This window comes from Pinus tabuliformis, chromosome X (assembly GCF_031772625.1).
Source record: "Pinus tabuliformis cultivar Carrire ecotype Pingquan chromosome X, CPIR1, whole genome shotgun sequence".
Taxonomy (NCBI): domain Eukaryota; kingdom Viridiplantae; phylum Streptophyta; class Pinopsida; order Pinales; family Pinaceae; genus Pinus; species Pinus tabuliformis.
In genome coordinates, this window is record NC_142308.1 from 948,581,805 (window position 1) to 948,596,530 (window position 14,726).

The window sequence follows — 14,726 nt, forward strand, 5'->3', positions numbered from 1 at the left end:
GCGAGAAGGAAAATTCTCTTAGCTCTTCTCTCAATTGCCTCACTACTTCATCTATTCCATCATAGAATGCATGAATGTTCTTTATATAAACTTGGACTCAAAGTCGATTTTCTAACATAACTAAGGTATTCATGCATCTTTCTCTCCAATACACTTTGACTCTCACACTACCATGTATCTTTCATGCATATTTTTTGTTTAACTACACCACATCTCCTATTATATTTGCTCACTCTTCACTCTTAAAAGTCATGCAATGGGAAGCTTGACCAAGAGTGCTCAACATAAATTAACAAATTGGAAGGGACACTAATGAAAGTACAAAAATGATTATTGTAAAAAATAATCACATGCATCATTAAAAAGAATGAATTATCCACCCAATACACACATTTTAAATAATATATTACATGAAAATACAAAAATACCACCTAATTAACATAATCACTTTATTAAATGAACGATATATTCTAAAAAATTTGTGAATGATATTTTTTTGTCTTTGCTTCACCAGGGACTATAGCATTCGCCTCACATCAAAGTGCGTTGACTTTCAATATTTTTTTCGATTTTATTGCAATTTTAACCAAAGTTTGGAGAAAATGCTCAATATTCTTGTTTTCTGGTAAATTCAAAAGTAATTTTCTAATTTTTTGGTAGTCTTAATTCTAATTTTCGATTGGTTGAGTGAGCTCTGATGGGACATAATTCCCCTAGTGGAGGGCGTTTTATTTTTGCTATTTGTCAGTGCTTGGCAAACAATTTAAAAACCAGAAAAAGGCTAATTTTGTGATTGGCCATTGCATAGGTGAGTGATTTGACACTGGCACTGAGGTTGACACTGTTATGCAACTACACTACCCAATGATGCCAGAACTAATGTAGTTGCAAGTTCTTAACGTAGATGGGGGGGGGGCAAACGAATCTCCAATTCATTGAACTTCCTTCTGCACAATAATCTTCCTTTCACACTACCTGCTTGCATGAAAATCGAAATGAAATTTTGCACGAGAGAGCATTACTTTATTTAAATGTCATATTCATATGAACCAAATAAAACAAAACATTAAAATTAACTAAAGTAAAAGTATCTAATGAACCTTTATAACTTTATGCATGTTTATCTAAAGAACATTTTACAATATAATAATTACTTTTACAATAATTACTCTAAACCATGATAGCACTAATATCAACATGTTTATTTGTACACTTTGTTTTACATGTAGGATTAATAAAAGCTGCAACAAGTAAAAGTTATTTTTCTATTATAAAAAGAAGGAAGTTCAATGTGCGGAGGTCCCTAGAGTAAGCTCAACTTCCACACATTGAACTTCCTTCCGCACAATAATCTTCCTTCTGCACTACTTTATGCACATTTATCTAAATAATATTTTACAATACAATAATAATTACTCTAAACCATGATAACACTAATATCAACAGGTTTATTTGTACACTTTGTTTTACATGTAGGATTAATAAAAGTTGCAACAAGTAAAAATTATTTTTCTATTATAAAAATCATGGACTTATATTTTTTGGCAAGAGTTAAAGGAAGTTCAATGTGTGGAGGTCTGCATAATGAGCTAAACGTTTGCACATTGAACTTCCTTTCCACGAAACTCGAAATAAAATTTTGCACGAGAGAGCATTACTTTATTTAAATGCCATATTCATATGAACCAAACGAAACAAAACATTAAAATTAACTAAAGTAAAAGTATCTAATGAACCTTAATAACCTTATGCATGCTTATTTAAAGAACAATTTTACAATACAATAATAATTACTTTTACAATAATTACTCTAAACCATGATAACATTAATATCAATAGGTTTAACAAGTAAAATTTATTTTTCTATTACAAAAATCTCAAACTTATCTTTTCTTGCAAGTGCCAATTTTGAAAAGATTATTGTGCGAAAGGAAGTTAAATGTGCAGAAATTATATAAAATAAACATCATGATATGCCTTTTCAAATTCTACTCATGGTCACTTTCATATTGTATTAATGGTTATTATTAGCCAAAGGCAATGATTCAAAAATATGACTACAAAGGAAAGGAAGCATGATGTATGTCTTTATGGTGTTAAAAAATCTAAAGAATATTCTAAATGTTAAATTACATCTAAAATCTTAATGATTAGGTTAAGCGCAGAGACTCATAAATCAATAAGCACTCACCATACTATATATATATATATATTTTTTTTTGTGTCACGTATTTAAGCTTGAGCTTCGGTTCAACATTATATCGAACTGAAGGTGACGCAAACCAGGAATTAGCTACTAGACATTAAACTAGTTCGACAGTTCAAATCATGCCATATGTACTTGATTATTTTTTAGTAACGAATAACGTGGAAAAAATACATACGAACATGAGGTAGGCAAAGTTTGGATAATTAATTCATATATCTGGAATTTCAAAATACCCTCGTATGACTTGCACTCTATAGTCGAAATAACTAGCACCTTATATGAGGCTTTTTCAGAGTGAAATTGAACGTTTGGATTTTATCACAGGTTTACCCAAGTATGAATGAAAGAGTGTCATCATGGTGGTAGTTGATAAACTTACAAAGTATGCACACTTTTGTGCATTATCTCATCCTTTTAAAGCCAATACAGTTGCTACTGCATTTATGGAAATAATTCAAAAACTTCATGGAAACCCAAAGATTATTGTAAGTGACAGAGGACCCATTTGTTGTTGTTGTTGTTGTTGTAGTATTAGTACTCAATTAGCTCATAGCTCATCTTATCATCCTCAATCTGATGGGAAAACTGAGATAGTGAACAAATGTTTGGAAGGATATCTTCGTTGCTTTGAATCTAATAAACAAACATAGTGGGTCAAGTGGTTAACTCTAGCTGAATGGTGGTATAACACTTCCTTCCTTACTGCAGCCAAAATGACCCCATTTATGGCACTTCATGGATATCATCACTATCCATCACATCATATTTAATAGAAAAGTCTAAGGTTCAAGCACTAGAAGATCACACTAAGCATCAACAACAAGTTCTCCAACTCCTAAAGGACAACCTCACTTTGACGCAGAATCGAATGACACAACAGGCATATTAGCATCACAGTGAAAGAAGTTTTGAGGTAGGCGACTAGGTATTTTTATGCCCACAACAATACAAGCAAATGTCCCTCAAGCAAGCCAATATGGATAATAAATTATCACCAAAGTACTACAATCCCTACAAGGCGTTGCAAAAGATTGGTACTATGGCATACAAATTGGCGCTGCCTACATCTTCCCAAATACACCCAATTTTCCATGTTTCATGCTTAAAGAAGGTTATATGTGACCACCTTCCAGTTCAAACAATGTTGCTAGAACTTGACGAAGAAGGAAAAATCATATTTGAGCCTGAAGCAGTCACGGGAACAAGAATCCGACAACTACGAAATCGATTAATTTCAAAGTATCTCATTAAGTGGAAGAACTTACCCGCTGAAGATTCCACATGGGAGGATGAGAATTTTATACGGAAGCATAAAGAACTGCTCAAGCGTTGAGGACAACACTTTTTTGCAGGAGAGGGGCATGTTAGGTCCCTATAATACTAGTGTAGCCCCCTTATTGTTATTGTTGTGCCCATGTAGCCCCCATATTGTTATTGTTGTGCCCGATACAAGCCCATTATTGTTATTGTTGTGCCCTTACATTATTATTGTTATGTAGGCTCTGATTATATTGTTACCCCTTAAACTCCTATATATACAAAGAAGGTATTGTCATTTGTATCATCCAAGAATTGTTCATTTATCTAATGTAAAGTAGGTTTCCCCCTCAAAGATGATAATTTTTTAGTTGTTGATCTATCTATTTGTGAGCTAGTTGCATAACATTTTATGAAATGCAGAGGCCTCCACATTTCACATATAACCATTGAAGAACTACTTACCATAATCATTGCTTCACTAGAAGGTTTGATTTAACTAGTATTGCTTGGAAGTGATCCTTGTAACGATAGACAATAGCAACCTTCACACATATAACCATTGTGCGGAGGCTTAGAGTAGCTCCGCACCTTTGCACAATGAAAGCCTCCACACATGTAATCAAGGTATAATATCTGATAGAGTAGCTCCGAAATCGATTACTTGCATCTTACGAAGGGTACGTGGTTCCCTTTTGCGGTCGTAGAATAAGTTATGTTTAAGTAAATAAGTTATGCTAATGTTTGAAATGATTTCATTTTATCATTTTTCCATAATATATGATATTTTGGCCAAAAAAAAAAGGAAGGAAGTATTTCCAAAATATTTAAACATATTTTGAAATATTTAGAATCGAACATCATGTGATTTACGCCTAAAGAATCTCTCTTAAACTTGATATGGATCACAGAAGCCTCAATACAACAACAACTTCAAATGTTAATTACTGGCCGAAAGTAATTATTGAGTGTAGAGGTAGCTGTGCGAAAGAAGTGCGCGCGAAAAAAAATTGTTTAGAGAAAAAATGCTTGTGCGAACAACTTTGTTCGGAGAAAATCAATTAATTAACGCATAAAAGTAAACACTATATTGTATCACAACTATTAATCTCGTTAATATTGATACTCCAAAAATATAATGAAATATAAAAAATCCAAAATAACTTGCAATTTAAATATTTTGGAAATACTCTTTTTTTTTTTTTTTCCAAAATATCATGTATTATGGAAAAATGATAAAATGAAATCATTTCAAACATTAGCATAACTTATTTACTTAAACATAACTTATTCTACGACCGCAAAAGGGAACCGCGTACCCTTCGTAAGATGCAAGTAATCGATTTCGGTCATTTGACCCAAAAGCGCCTCACCTCCTCCAAACATTTTAATTTACCTCTGATGAAAGGGAAAAAACCCTTCGAAAAAGGGCCAACACGAACTTTATAACTTATTTACTTAAACATAACTTATTCTACGACCGCAAAAGGGAACCGCGTACCCTTCGTAAGATGCAAGTAATCGATTTCGGTCATTTGACCCAAAAGCGCCTCACCTCCTCCAAACATTTTAATTTACCTCTGATGAAAGGGAAAAAACCCTTCGAAAAAGGGCCAACACGAACTTTATAACTTTCCTTGGATGTATTTAAACTGCGTGCTCTGAGAACCGAGGGTTTTTCTTCTGGTCCTTCGTTCGGTAGCCTTGACAATTGATCAAAACCTTTGAAAACCTCTGCAACTCTTCTCTCGTGCTCGTGGTGGCCATGGCGCCCGCTCCCACTCAGAACGGACATGTGGAGCAGCCGGCTCCTCCAAAGGTCCCCTCCAAGGATCTCAAGAAGGCCAAGGACGAGAAGAAAGAGGAAGACCTGGTAAGTTCCCCCCGATATTTGCCCCAAAATTAACTTCCTTTTTGAATATGTTTTCATTCGTTCCATCATTCACTGTGTTGTCATGTGCGATGATAATCTTCGTGTCTTTTTTTGCAAAATCGACCGGGATTTTATTTCATTTGCAATGTTTGGCTGGCGCAGTCCGAAGAAGATTTGGCTTTGAAACAGCAGTTAGAGCTGTATGTTGAAAGAGTTCAAGATGTAGATCCAGGGGTGCAGAAGTTGGCTCTGGAGAGTATGAGGTACTTACTGTATTTAGTTTTTTGTATTTAACCTACAGCTATTTTATGCATTAATTTATTCCACCTATTGATCATCTGCTTCTTCAGTCTTTATAGATGCACTTTTCAAATGTCGTTATTCAACACCGTAATTATATACCCGTGGCTTACATTTATTCTGGAATCCAACTGCATCTTGTTTCAGTTTCTAGTGTTCAACCTGCTTATCAACCGTAATTGTATTTAATATCGTATGCTATTTGAACACCCACTATGGATTAAAATGGGGAGACCCCACCCAAAATATTATTTAGCTGAAGAAGTGTTTTTTCAATTAGTCACATATTATTTTTTTGGATTCTTATCGAGAGGAAAGAAATGGTCTGTGAAACATCTTTTCTGAATTAAGGAGAAATCTGCTGCCATGAAACAGTTTGCTATCCTTGAAAAATAAAGTACTCTCCAGTCCGTTGGGCTGTGGTTCAAACCCCAGCTGGCATAGAGCCCTTGAAATTCAGTTGTTTGCTATGTTATTGAAAATGCATTTTCACAATGCTTCTTTGTACAAAATGCCTCTGCAATATGGTTGAAAGTTTGTAACTTTTTAGTGGCATTTCAGATTTTTGAAATTCACGAATGCTTTTCTGAAATTTATTTATGTACGTACGTATGTATCTATCTACTATTCAATGTTTCTTAAAAAATGTTGTATCTCTATCTATGGAACCTAGGTTTTTAGTTGAGTTTGACAATGTTTCATTATTCATATGCAGCATTCTTCATTTTGTTCTATAAATAAATAGTTCTTTACCTACTAAGCTGGTGGATAATTATCAATCGAGATTCCACTATTATATGGAAAACTGCAGTGAAAAATGATGGATCCCGAGCATTTCTATTACAAAAGAAATGGAAATAAGAATGAGAAAAGGAACATATGCAATTACAACTGTCTTACAAATCAGGCTAAAAATACGAAGCTGCAGTAGCTGGCGTGCATTCTAATCATTGAAAGTTAAAGATGCAATTGCAATCTTTACAAGCTGGCCTACACCGAGGTAGCGGTTTGTAGCGTTACAGATTTAAATGCAATTCATTACATCATTACATTAGAGTATAAAGCACACAACATGTCTATTGACCAGCAAAGGTACACACCATGATTTCAAATAGAAAGCGTCAGTTAACTTTTGATTTTATTATCCAGCCTCAAAGGGGGTAATGAACTCATCGAAGCTATATGCCATATCCACATTACTATCAATTGGCACATTATTGCCTATGGAAAAGCCTCGAAAACTCAAGGATAAGCTCAAATACATTTGTCAATAGGCAGTGAAATTTTAATGTAAAAAATATTTTTTCTCACTGAACACAACAAAATAATATCATATCAATGATGAAAAGAATTCGTAGGCTGCAGGGTTTTAGTCTAACAAGCTATAAATAACACTGTTCCAATGAACACCTGAAAATGAAAATTCTTATATTGTACTCAATTTACAGAAATATGAAGCAAATGTTGTCATTGACTGGAAATTATTCCATCTAGTGAAGAAATACTACCAGTGGGGACTTTTGAATATGATCTTTTAAACTGAACACAGTAATATGGTCTTTTAAACTTTAAAAAATAATCATTATTAATACATACGTGATACATACATAAATTATGATACATACCAATGATTCATTGTATAATCCAGTGAAACCATGCCGTGGATTTTCATCTGCCAAACCACTGCCCAATGCCAAGCGACCACCCAACAACAACATCATATCTCAACTCTAGAAAATGATTGTTGTGATTCATTTTTGTGTGTTTGTTTAGGGTTTATAACTTTGTATAGTGTAGGAGGGTTGATGTGACCATGGAGAAAGTGGGGGAGAAAGTAGTAACAGTTAAGGACATAGGTTACCTTTGCATGTACTCAATGTAAGGGATGTGAATTTTGAATACTTTGGCTGCTGGCATACCTTGAAGTACTTGACATGCGAAATAGTTATCGGTCATATCTAATATGTACCTAATTTCCCTCCATTGGATGAGAACTTGTTATGAAGGATTGAGTATGCCCATGTTATAGACTTTGTGTTGTATGATTATGCATGGTTAGCTTCTTCCTCACCCACTGTCTTGGGTATTGTGCTCTTGATGCCACCTAGCTTGTGATGCCTTGCACTCAATGTGATGTCATCTTGAACCTACTTCTTGTCATACTCATAGTTGCTCCTTTCTCCCCATTCCTCTTCCAACCCCCATGCCACCACCTTGTTCCCATCGCTTTCCTTAGTCACTCCCGCTTTCTCCCCATTCCTCTCCCTGACTACTCGTTTGTTTGCTTAATCCTCTCTTGTAAACCTACCCCTTACCTTTTCTTGCCCATTCTTTCTAAGTGACCCTACTCTCACCCCTTCCCTCTACCTCGTCATGCCATTCTTTACCCACTCCCTTAACCTTTACTCCCCTATCTAAGATACTCCCCCATTCCTACTACTTGTAAGCACTTGAAACTTGTAGGCTCCTCATCACATGAGAGCGGTCTCGACCCAACCTGCCATTCTTATGGCAGTGGCTTCCAATAATAGTGAACAATGACCTGTAAAAGCAATAAATAGTAACAATAGTAGCATGCAACAACTTGAAATGGTGGATCCTGATGTCAATAATGTTATGTTTTTTCTAGTAGGTTGGACAAAGCAGATCATAGATTTATTTCAGCAGCTATAAGGGGTCCACATTCAAAATCTAATCTTGAGAGTAGACAAATTATAAGGTGAAGTTCATATCCTCATCAATCGAGTTCTAGAGGTGGAGTTAGGGAACCTTGTTTTCAAATAGTTGGTTTTTTATACCAAAGCACTATAAATCCTCCAACCACCTAACAATTTTTCTTGTGGAAGTTTTGGACCTCTAGAATAAGCAAGATGAGATTGGCTACTTGCAAGAAACCTTCAAATAGGAAACCAAGACTATCCTGGATAGGTTTGTGGGAATGTCAATCCTCTCCCCCACCAATTATTTCTATTGATGAGTTTGTGCAAGTAAAGCCTAATGTAGAGTATGTGAGGAGAGTTTGAGAGTTGAATATAAAGGTCAAGGGACTCCCGTCATCTTTAATTCTACAACTTGGCCTAATATTAGATTGGAATTTCCTTCCATTGGGAGCCTTTTACTTCAATCATATCAACCCAAGAAGAGCTTGGTTTTATTTGGATTCTACCCTTTTTATTTGAATTAAGTTGTTGGGTGATTGTTTGCATGCCCTTTAGGCAAATCAAAGGCCTTTTTCCCTTCATCAAAGGATCTTCTTGGATTGGGATCTCACACGATCTCATGTTGGGGAGCTTAAGCCATTGAGGAAATAAATAGCAACAATGTGATGGGTGGGGAAGTGTGCACCGATTCAAGATCTTAAGGCAATCATTTGGGATTTCCTTCCCTTTGGGTCGATTTGTCTTGTATTCTTGAAATAACAGGCTCAGACGGGAAGTGGGGAATTTTAAGGTTTATAATCGGATGTTGGAACTGTAATCGAGCATCTTGGTCTTCCTGCTGTAGTGTATGTTGCACTTAGAGTTTCAAAAATTATCTATCTTCATGATTACGACCCATGCTAGCCTTGTTAAGCCTATCTTGTAATATTTAGTGTATATTTGCTTATGTGTTTATAGATAAGAGACTTGAAGTTTGGGAGGAGTTTAGTGATCAAGAGGTATGACTTGATTTGTAAAGGGGTGGAGTTTCAATGGTCGCCTTAGAAGAGTTGGCTAGATTCATCTGGGTTTGGGTTAGTGGCATGACCCCCATTTCTCAAGGCATTTTGCGGTTTGTTATTACCACCTACTTCATCATATTTAGCTCTCTGCTGAGAGTAACTAGAATCCACACTAAGACTTGTATGTTGACATCATATAGTACTAAGTTCTTAGGTATGTTTTTCTTTTGGGATATTTCAATGCTCGTCTTAGGACCCAACATAATTCACTACATTATAGAGCAAAGAATGCTTTCTCTTGGAGATGGGACCCCTCTCAACTTATGGTAGACATCTCCTACATCTTGGTAAATTCCATTAGTAATTTATCTTGAATGGTATCTCCTACTTTGCTGGCCCTTATAGTTTCATTTGTTTCACTCATGTTGGGGGAGCTAGCATGGTAGACTACATTCTAGCTAATTGGGATATATGCTTCACTTTATTTGCCAATGCTCTATTACTCTCATAACTATAGTGGATTGTTCTCTCCTCTCCTTTTCCCTCTGCATTGACTCTTGCCCCCACTACCCCCCATATAGGTCCCCTTCGAATTACTATTCTCTTCAAGGAATGAGACCAAGAGACCTACACTACTTGTCTTATTGAGCTACCACTCCCCTACCAATTCCTTGTCTTTGTAGTCAACATCCTCCAAATTTGATTGTCTCTTTTTTTTGAGAAGCACTTGTTAGCTCTCATCCTCACACTAATAGTCCTTCTTGCTTCTAAAAATCTAAATTTGATGTCGTGAACAAATGATATGAATTGAGTGCAAAACCTATCACAAACAACTGTGTTATGCCTTTTTTTCACAAACTCACCTCCTACCATTGATGTGTAAATCTTATTAGTACTTCCTTTATTGCAAAAGAACACCTCTTCATCTCACAAAGGAATGTGATTCCCATGCCTCACTTTGCCATTCCCCTAAATTTTTTGGTGCATCCTCTTACCTCCATCACCCTGGTTAGCTTGTTGATCTTGGCCTTCAATCCATGTTTATCCATGCTACTACAGTTTATGTTGTGTTAGGACAACTCCACTTCCTACTTACCTCCCTCCCATGATCCACTATCTTGCTGAATGTTCTACTATACATCTCGGGTAGGCAATTTAGGAGATCAACACTAGTAGGGCTACAAAGGAGGTATTCTAGATGGAGTTCATTGAGCATGGTATACACTAGTTGGTGCATCACATTCTTGACGTTTCTACCATGTACATTCAGGGTTTCAATTTACTTGGTCCCACTATGTTATCCACTTAGTTCATACACTGGGTCCTAATACTAATTTGAAAAACTATAGGACGATTGTGGCGAGATCCTTTCTTTAAGCTGTATGCCATGACTCTTCATTTGCCACTATTTGAGTTGGAGAGTTGAGATCTTTGCAGTAGAGGATGTTGATTTTTCATAGGGTCTTGTCTTCTATATTGATAATTACTTCAAATTCTTTAGTTCTTTTTCACATTCTTATTCATTATTCCATCATTAAGCAATTACACAGAAGACATCAACAATATAACATTTATGATAATAGGATCATGAAGAGACAACCAAACAGAAAACACAAGAGTTTACCCTATGAAAAACCACATGGGGGAAAAACCCAACAACCTTTTCCTTAGAAATTCTTCAGTTCAACAAGATACATACGTAGATCATCTAGTCATTAAGAATGCGTGGTCAAACCTGGTCCACTGCCTCCTAGTCAAGTCGTAAATCTCCCCAAGAAGCTCCGAGTAATATGATTTTCTAGGGCAGAATTTTGGTCTCTTTCTTCATCCATGAACTTGGTCCTGCAACATAGTTATGCCTTAGAAATTCAGCCTTTCTGTTCACATGTGCACTACAAAGATTCGATCCTTCATCACATAAATTCATCCTTCAACAGAGTGCTTTAATTTTGGTCTCCTTCTTCATCCATAAACTCGGTCCTGTAACATAGTTATACCTAAGAAATTCATCCCTTTCGTTCACATGTGCTACCACAGAGATTCAATCCTTCATCACAGAAGTTTGTCCTTCAACAGAGTGCTTCCACAGAGATTTGGTCTTGCACTTGAGATAGAAATGTGTCCTTCAACAAGCCTTAAACTTATCCTTATTCCTTGTCTCTCTTGCATGGCTAAACAAAAGAATATGCCTTAGAAGATTCATCTAGATTCTTCATCAAAGATTTAGTCCTTTTCCTCATCAAAACAATGCCTTAGATTTGTCCTTTTCTCTTGCCTCTGGAAGACCGAATTTTGCTTGAACAAAACAGATTGAATTGGTGCTCTTGGAGGAGGTTGAGTGCCTTATACATACCTTTCTTCCCTGGCCGAATGGGTGCCATCCTTAAGTGGGCTGACTTGACTAGGAAGAGGGCCGACCTGGCTTCTTGGAGCCAAAAATTTAAATACCAGAAATGCTCTTTTAAGAACTGACATGAAGAACATGCCAAATATTTTTATCTTTTGACAATAACATGAAGAACATGCTTTACAAATACATCAAGGACTAAAATAATAATTATGAAGACCGACCATAGCTACAAAAATTCAACAGAGAACAGGTAGGCTTCATATCGAGGAATCAAAATATGGACAATATCATCACCTTGCAAATCACTATTATGGAGGTGAGACATTGCTCTTCGAAAGTCTTATGTTGCTTTGTAGACTTTTGGAAGTCTTTTGACTCGATTTTGAGCACTGCTATTGGATTTGGTTGGTTGGATTGGTTTGACACCTTTTTTGTGTGAAATCAAGATTCTAGGCATTTTTTGCTTGAATTGGTTGATTTTGTACATTGTTGTATTGTTGACGCATGGGCCCACTAAAAATCCCTAAAGTTTAAGATTCTTTTGTTAGAGTCAGTTGTGGAGACATGGCAAGCAACATCTAGTAATGAAGACCTAGCTTGCATGGACTTGGACCCACCTCCATGGGCAAATGATCTAAACATTAATGTTGGACCTTTAGGCCATGGATAAGACCGATTTCCTACATTCTCATATGGTCGATGCATGGGCCCACTAAGAACCCCTAAAAAATGTCGGGTTGGGTTGTGGAGAGTTGATCATTAACCTTTGGCAATGAAGACCTTTTTTTGATGGTCTTTGACCTACCGCCACGGGTAGTGGATTTAAACATTCGTGTTGGATCTTTAGGCCTAGGGGAATTCAATCATAATCCTATTCTTGGGTCTGCTCATGGTAAGGATGAGGAACCTTTAGAGGATTCTTTTGTATGATCAAATTGTAGAGTCTAGTGCTTAGTTGTTAAAATTGCCGTTATAATTCTATCCTTGAGTTTGCTCATGCTGAGGATGAGGAATGTTTATAGGATTCATTTATATCATCCAATTGTAGAGTTTAGTGCTTATTAGCTAAAACTTAGTATTATGCTTGTTTTGGGTCTTTAGAGGCCATTTCAAACCTCTTTATTTATGTATTTTGATTGAGATATGAATTACACTTTGTGCTATTTTGGTTATATGCACTCTTCCTTTATTTTGGTTTTTCTCTAGGTAACATATTAGGGGGAGAACCCCAAGGCACTTTCCCTCATTCCAAGGATGAAACCCCAAAAAACCCATAATAGAACCTAGGCGGGGAGGCTAACATCAATGTTGCATGAAGTGGGGATGAAGAAGGTGTGTTTTTCGAAAGGAAGTGCTAGAAGCATCATTTTTCAAAAATCCTTGTAAGCGAAGCATCCCAAAAGCATATATATATATATATATATATATATATATATTCAAAAAAACATTTATATTAAAAAAAGCATCTAGAATGCCAAATTAGTTGCAGAATATATATCAAAGCATGCATACGTGTACATAAATCAAGATATAAATGGCATCCATAGTACATTAATGATTAATTATTCAAGCATCAACTATCTAGAATCTAGATTCTTCTCCTCTTAACTAGCCTTTGCCTCTACCTTGATTCTCTAGGGAATTAGTCAACATTGCCCAATTTTGATAAAAATACCTAATCTGAGCCTTAAAATATGCTAGAAAAAGCTTAACATGCTTGATCAATGATTTTGACTTGAGTGAAGGGTACATTTTTTCAAGGCCATGACAAGGGAGTTCAACAATCAACACCACCAACATTAGGGTACATTTAGGGCTTGGTTCTCTTGATTAAATGCCATTCACATGCCCTTATTCGTGATATAATCTCTAATGAAATGCTACAATCCCATTGATCCTAAAATCTTGAAAATTGTCAATTCGACTAAATTTTGAATGGGATACGGAATTCCATATTCACCATATGAAGTCGAATGAGGTTGGAACCACTCTCAAACATACTGAGTCATTGCATGGTAATATTAAAAATTTAAGTAAAAGGATACATTTTCATCCTTACACTTCAGAAATTTAACATTACTATTAGGAACATGTAGGAAGCATCAAGGAGCATCAAGGGAGCACCTTGGGAGTGTCTAGGAAGCATGGTTCTTGACATAGTGGTTCTAAAATTCCAGGAATCGTGTAAATCCAACCCAAAGAGCGTTTGTTTTTGTTTTTGTTCGGAAGTGTGATTCCAAGCGTGCTTCGCTTGTGGTTTTTCATAGTACGCGATTTCGAGGTTTTGGTACGTGGGGGTGGTGGTGGGGATTCTTGCAACACTGGTTAACACACCATCCCACGACCACTAGCCAGACCTAATTGATACCTTTACTTGTTATATACATGAGAAAACTTTGCATATTTGTGTCTAATGGTTTGGATTGATGTGGATGTGTGTGTGTGTGTATATATAATCAAAATTTGAATATATCATGTATTTTTTGATTGATCTTTTTTATTTTTTATTTTTCTAGTTTTTATTTTTTATTTTATTTTTGTTGTATAATTATTATTATTATTATTTATTATATAAATTCTGCTTTGTACTGGATTCTACTAGTTGGTTTTGATAATGTTGGTTTTAAGGGAGACCCTCGTTTGGAGGCTTAAAGACATTGGTACGTGGTTCACCATCCCACGACCACTAGCTAGACCTAATTGATACCTTTACTTGTTATATACACGAGAAAACTTTGCATATTTGTGTCTAATGGTTTGGATTGATGTGGATGTGTGTGTGTGTATAATCAAAATTTGAATATATCATGTATTTTTTGATTGATCTTTTTTGATTATTTTTTATATTTCTAGTTTTTATATTTTATTTTATTTAATTATTATTATTATTATTATTTATTATATAAATTCTGCTTTATTCTGGAGCCTACAGGTTGGTTTTGGTAATGTTGGTTTTAAGGGAGACCCTCGTCTGGAGGCTTAAAGACATTGGTATCTTAGAGATTCTCATCTTTGCTATTATGCCTTTTTATGAGGTAGTTTACCCTTCACAAGGCATAGATTGGTAGACTTCATT

At 35.7% G+C, this 14,726-nt stretch overlaps 1 protein-coding gene across 1 annotated transcript in view; it reads left to right on the forward strand.

Annotated features, from left to right (window-relative positions):
• The first annotated feature begins 5,045 nt into the window (after window positions 1-5,045).
• The window catches only part of LOC149142831 (26S proteasome non-ATPase regulatory subunit 2 homolog A-like), a 99,450-nt gene continuing 89,769 nt past the window's right edge, over window positions 5,046-14,726 (forward strand). Inside the window, exons 1-2 of the mRNA XM_089449647.1 lie at window positions 5,046-5,339; window positions 5,502-5,602. Of these exons, the coding sequence (XP_089305773.1) occupies window positions 5,232-5,339; window positions 5,502-5,602 (209 nt within the window). The 5' untranslated portion in view covers window positions 5,046-5,231. The remainder of the gene's footprint in view (window positions 5,340-5,501; window positions 5,603-14,726) is intronic.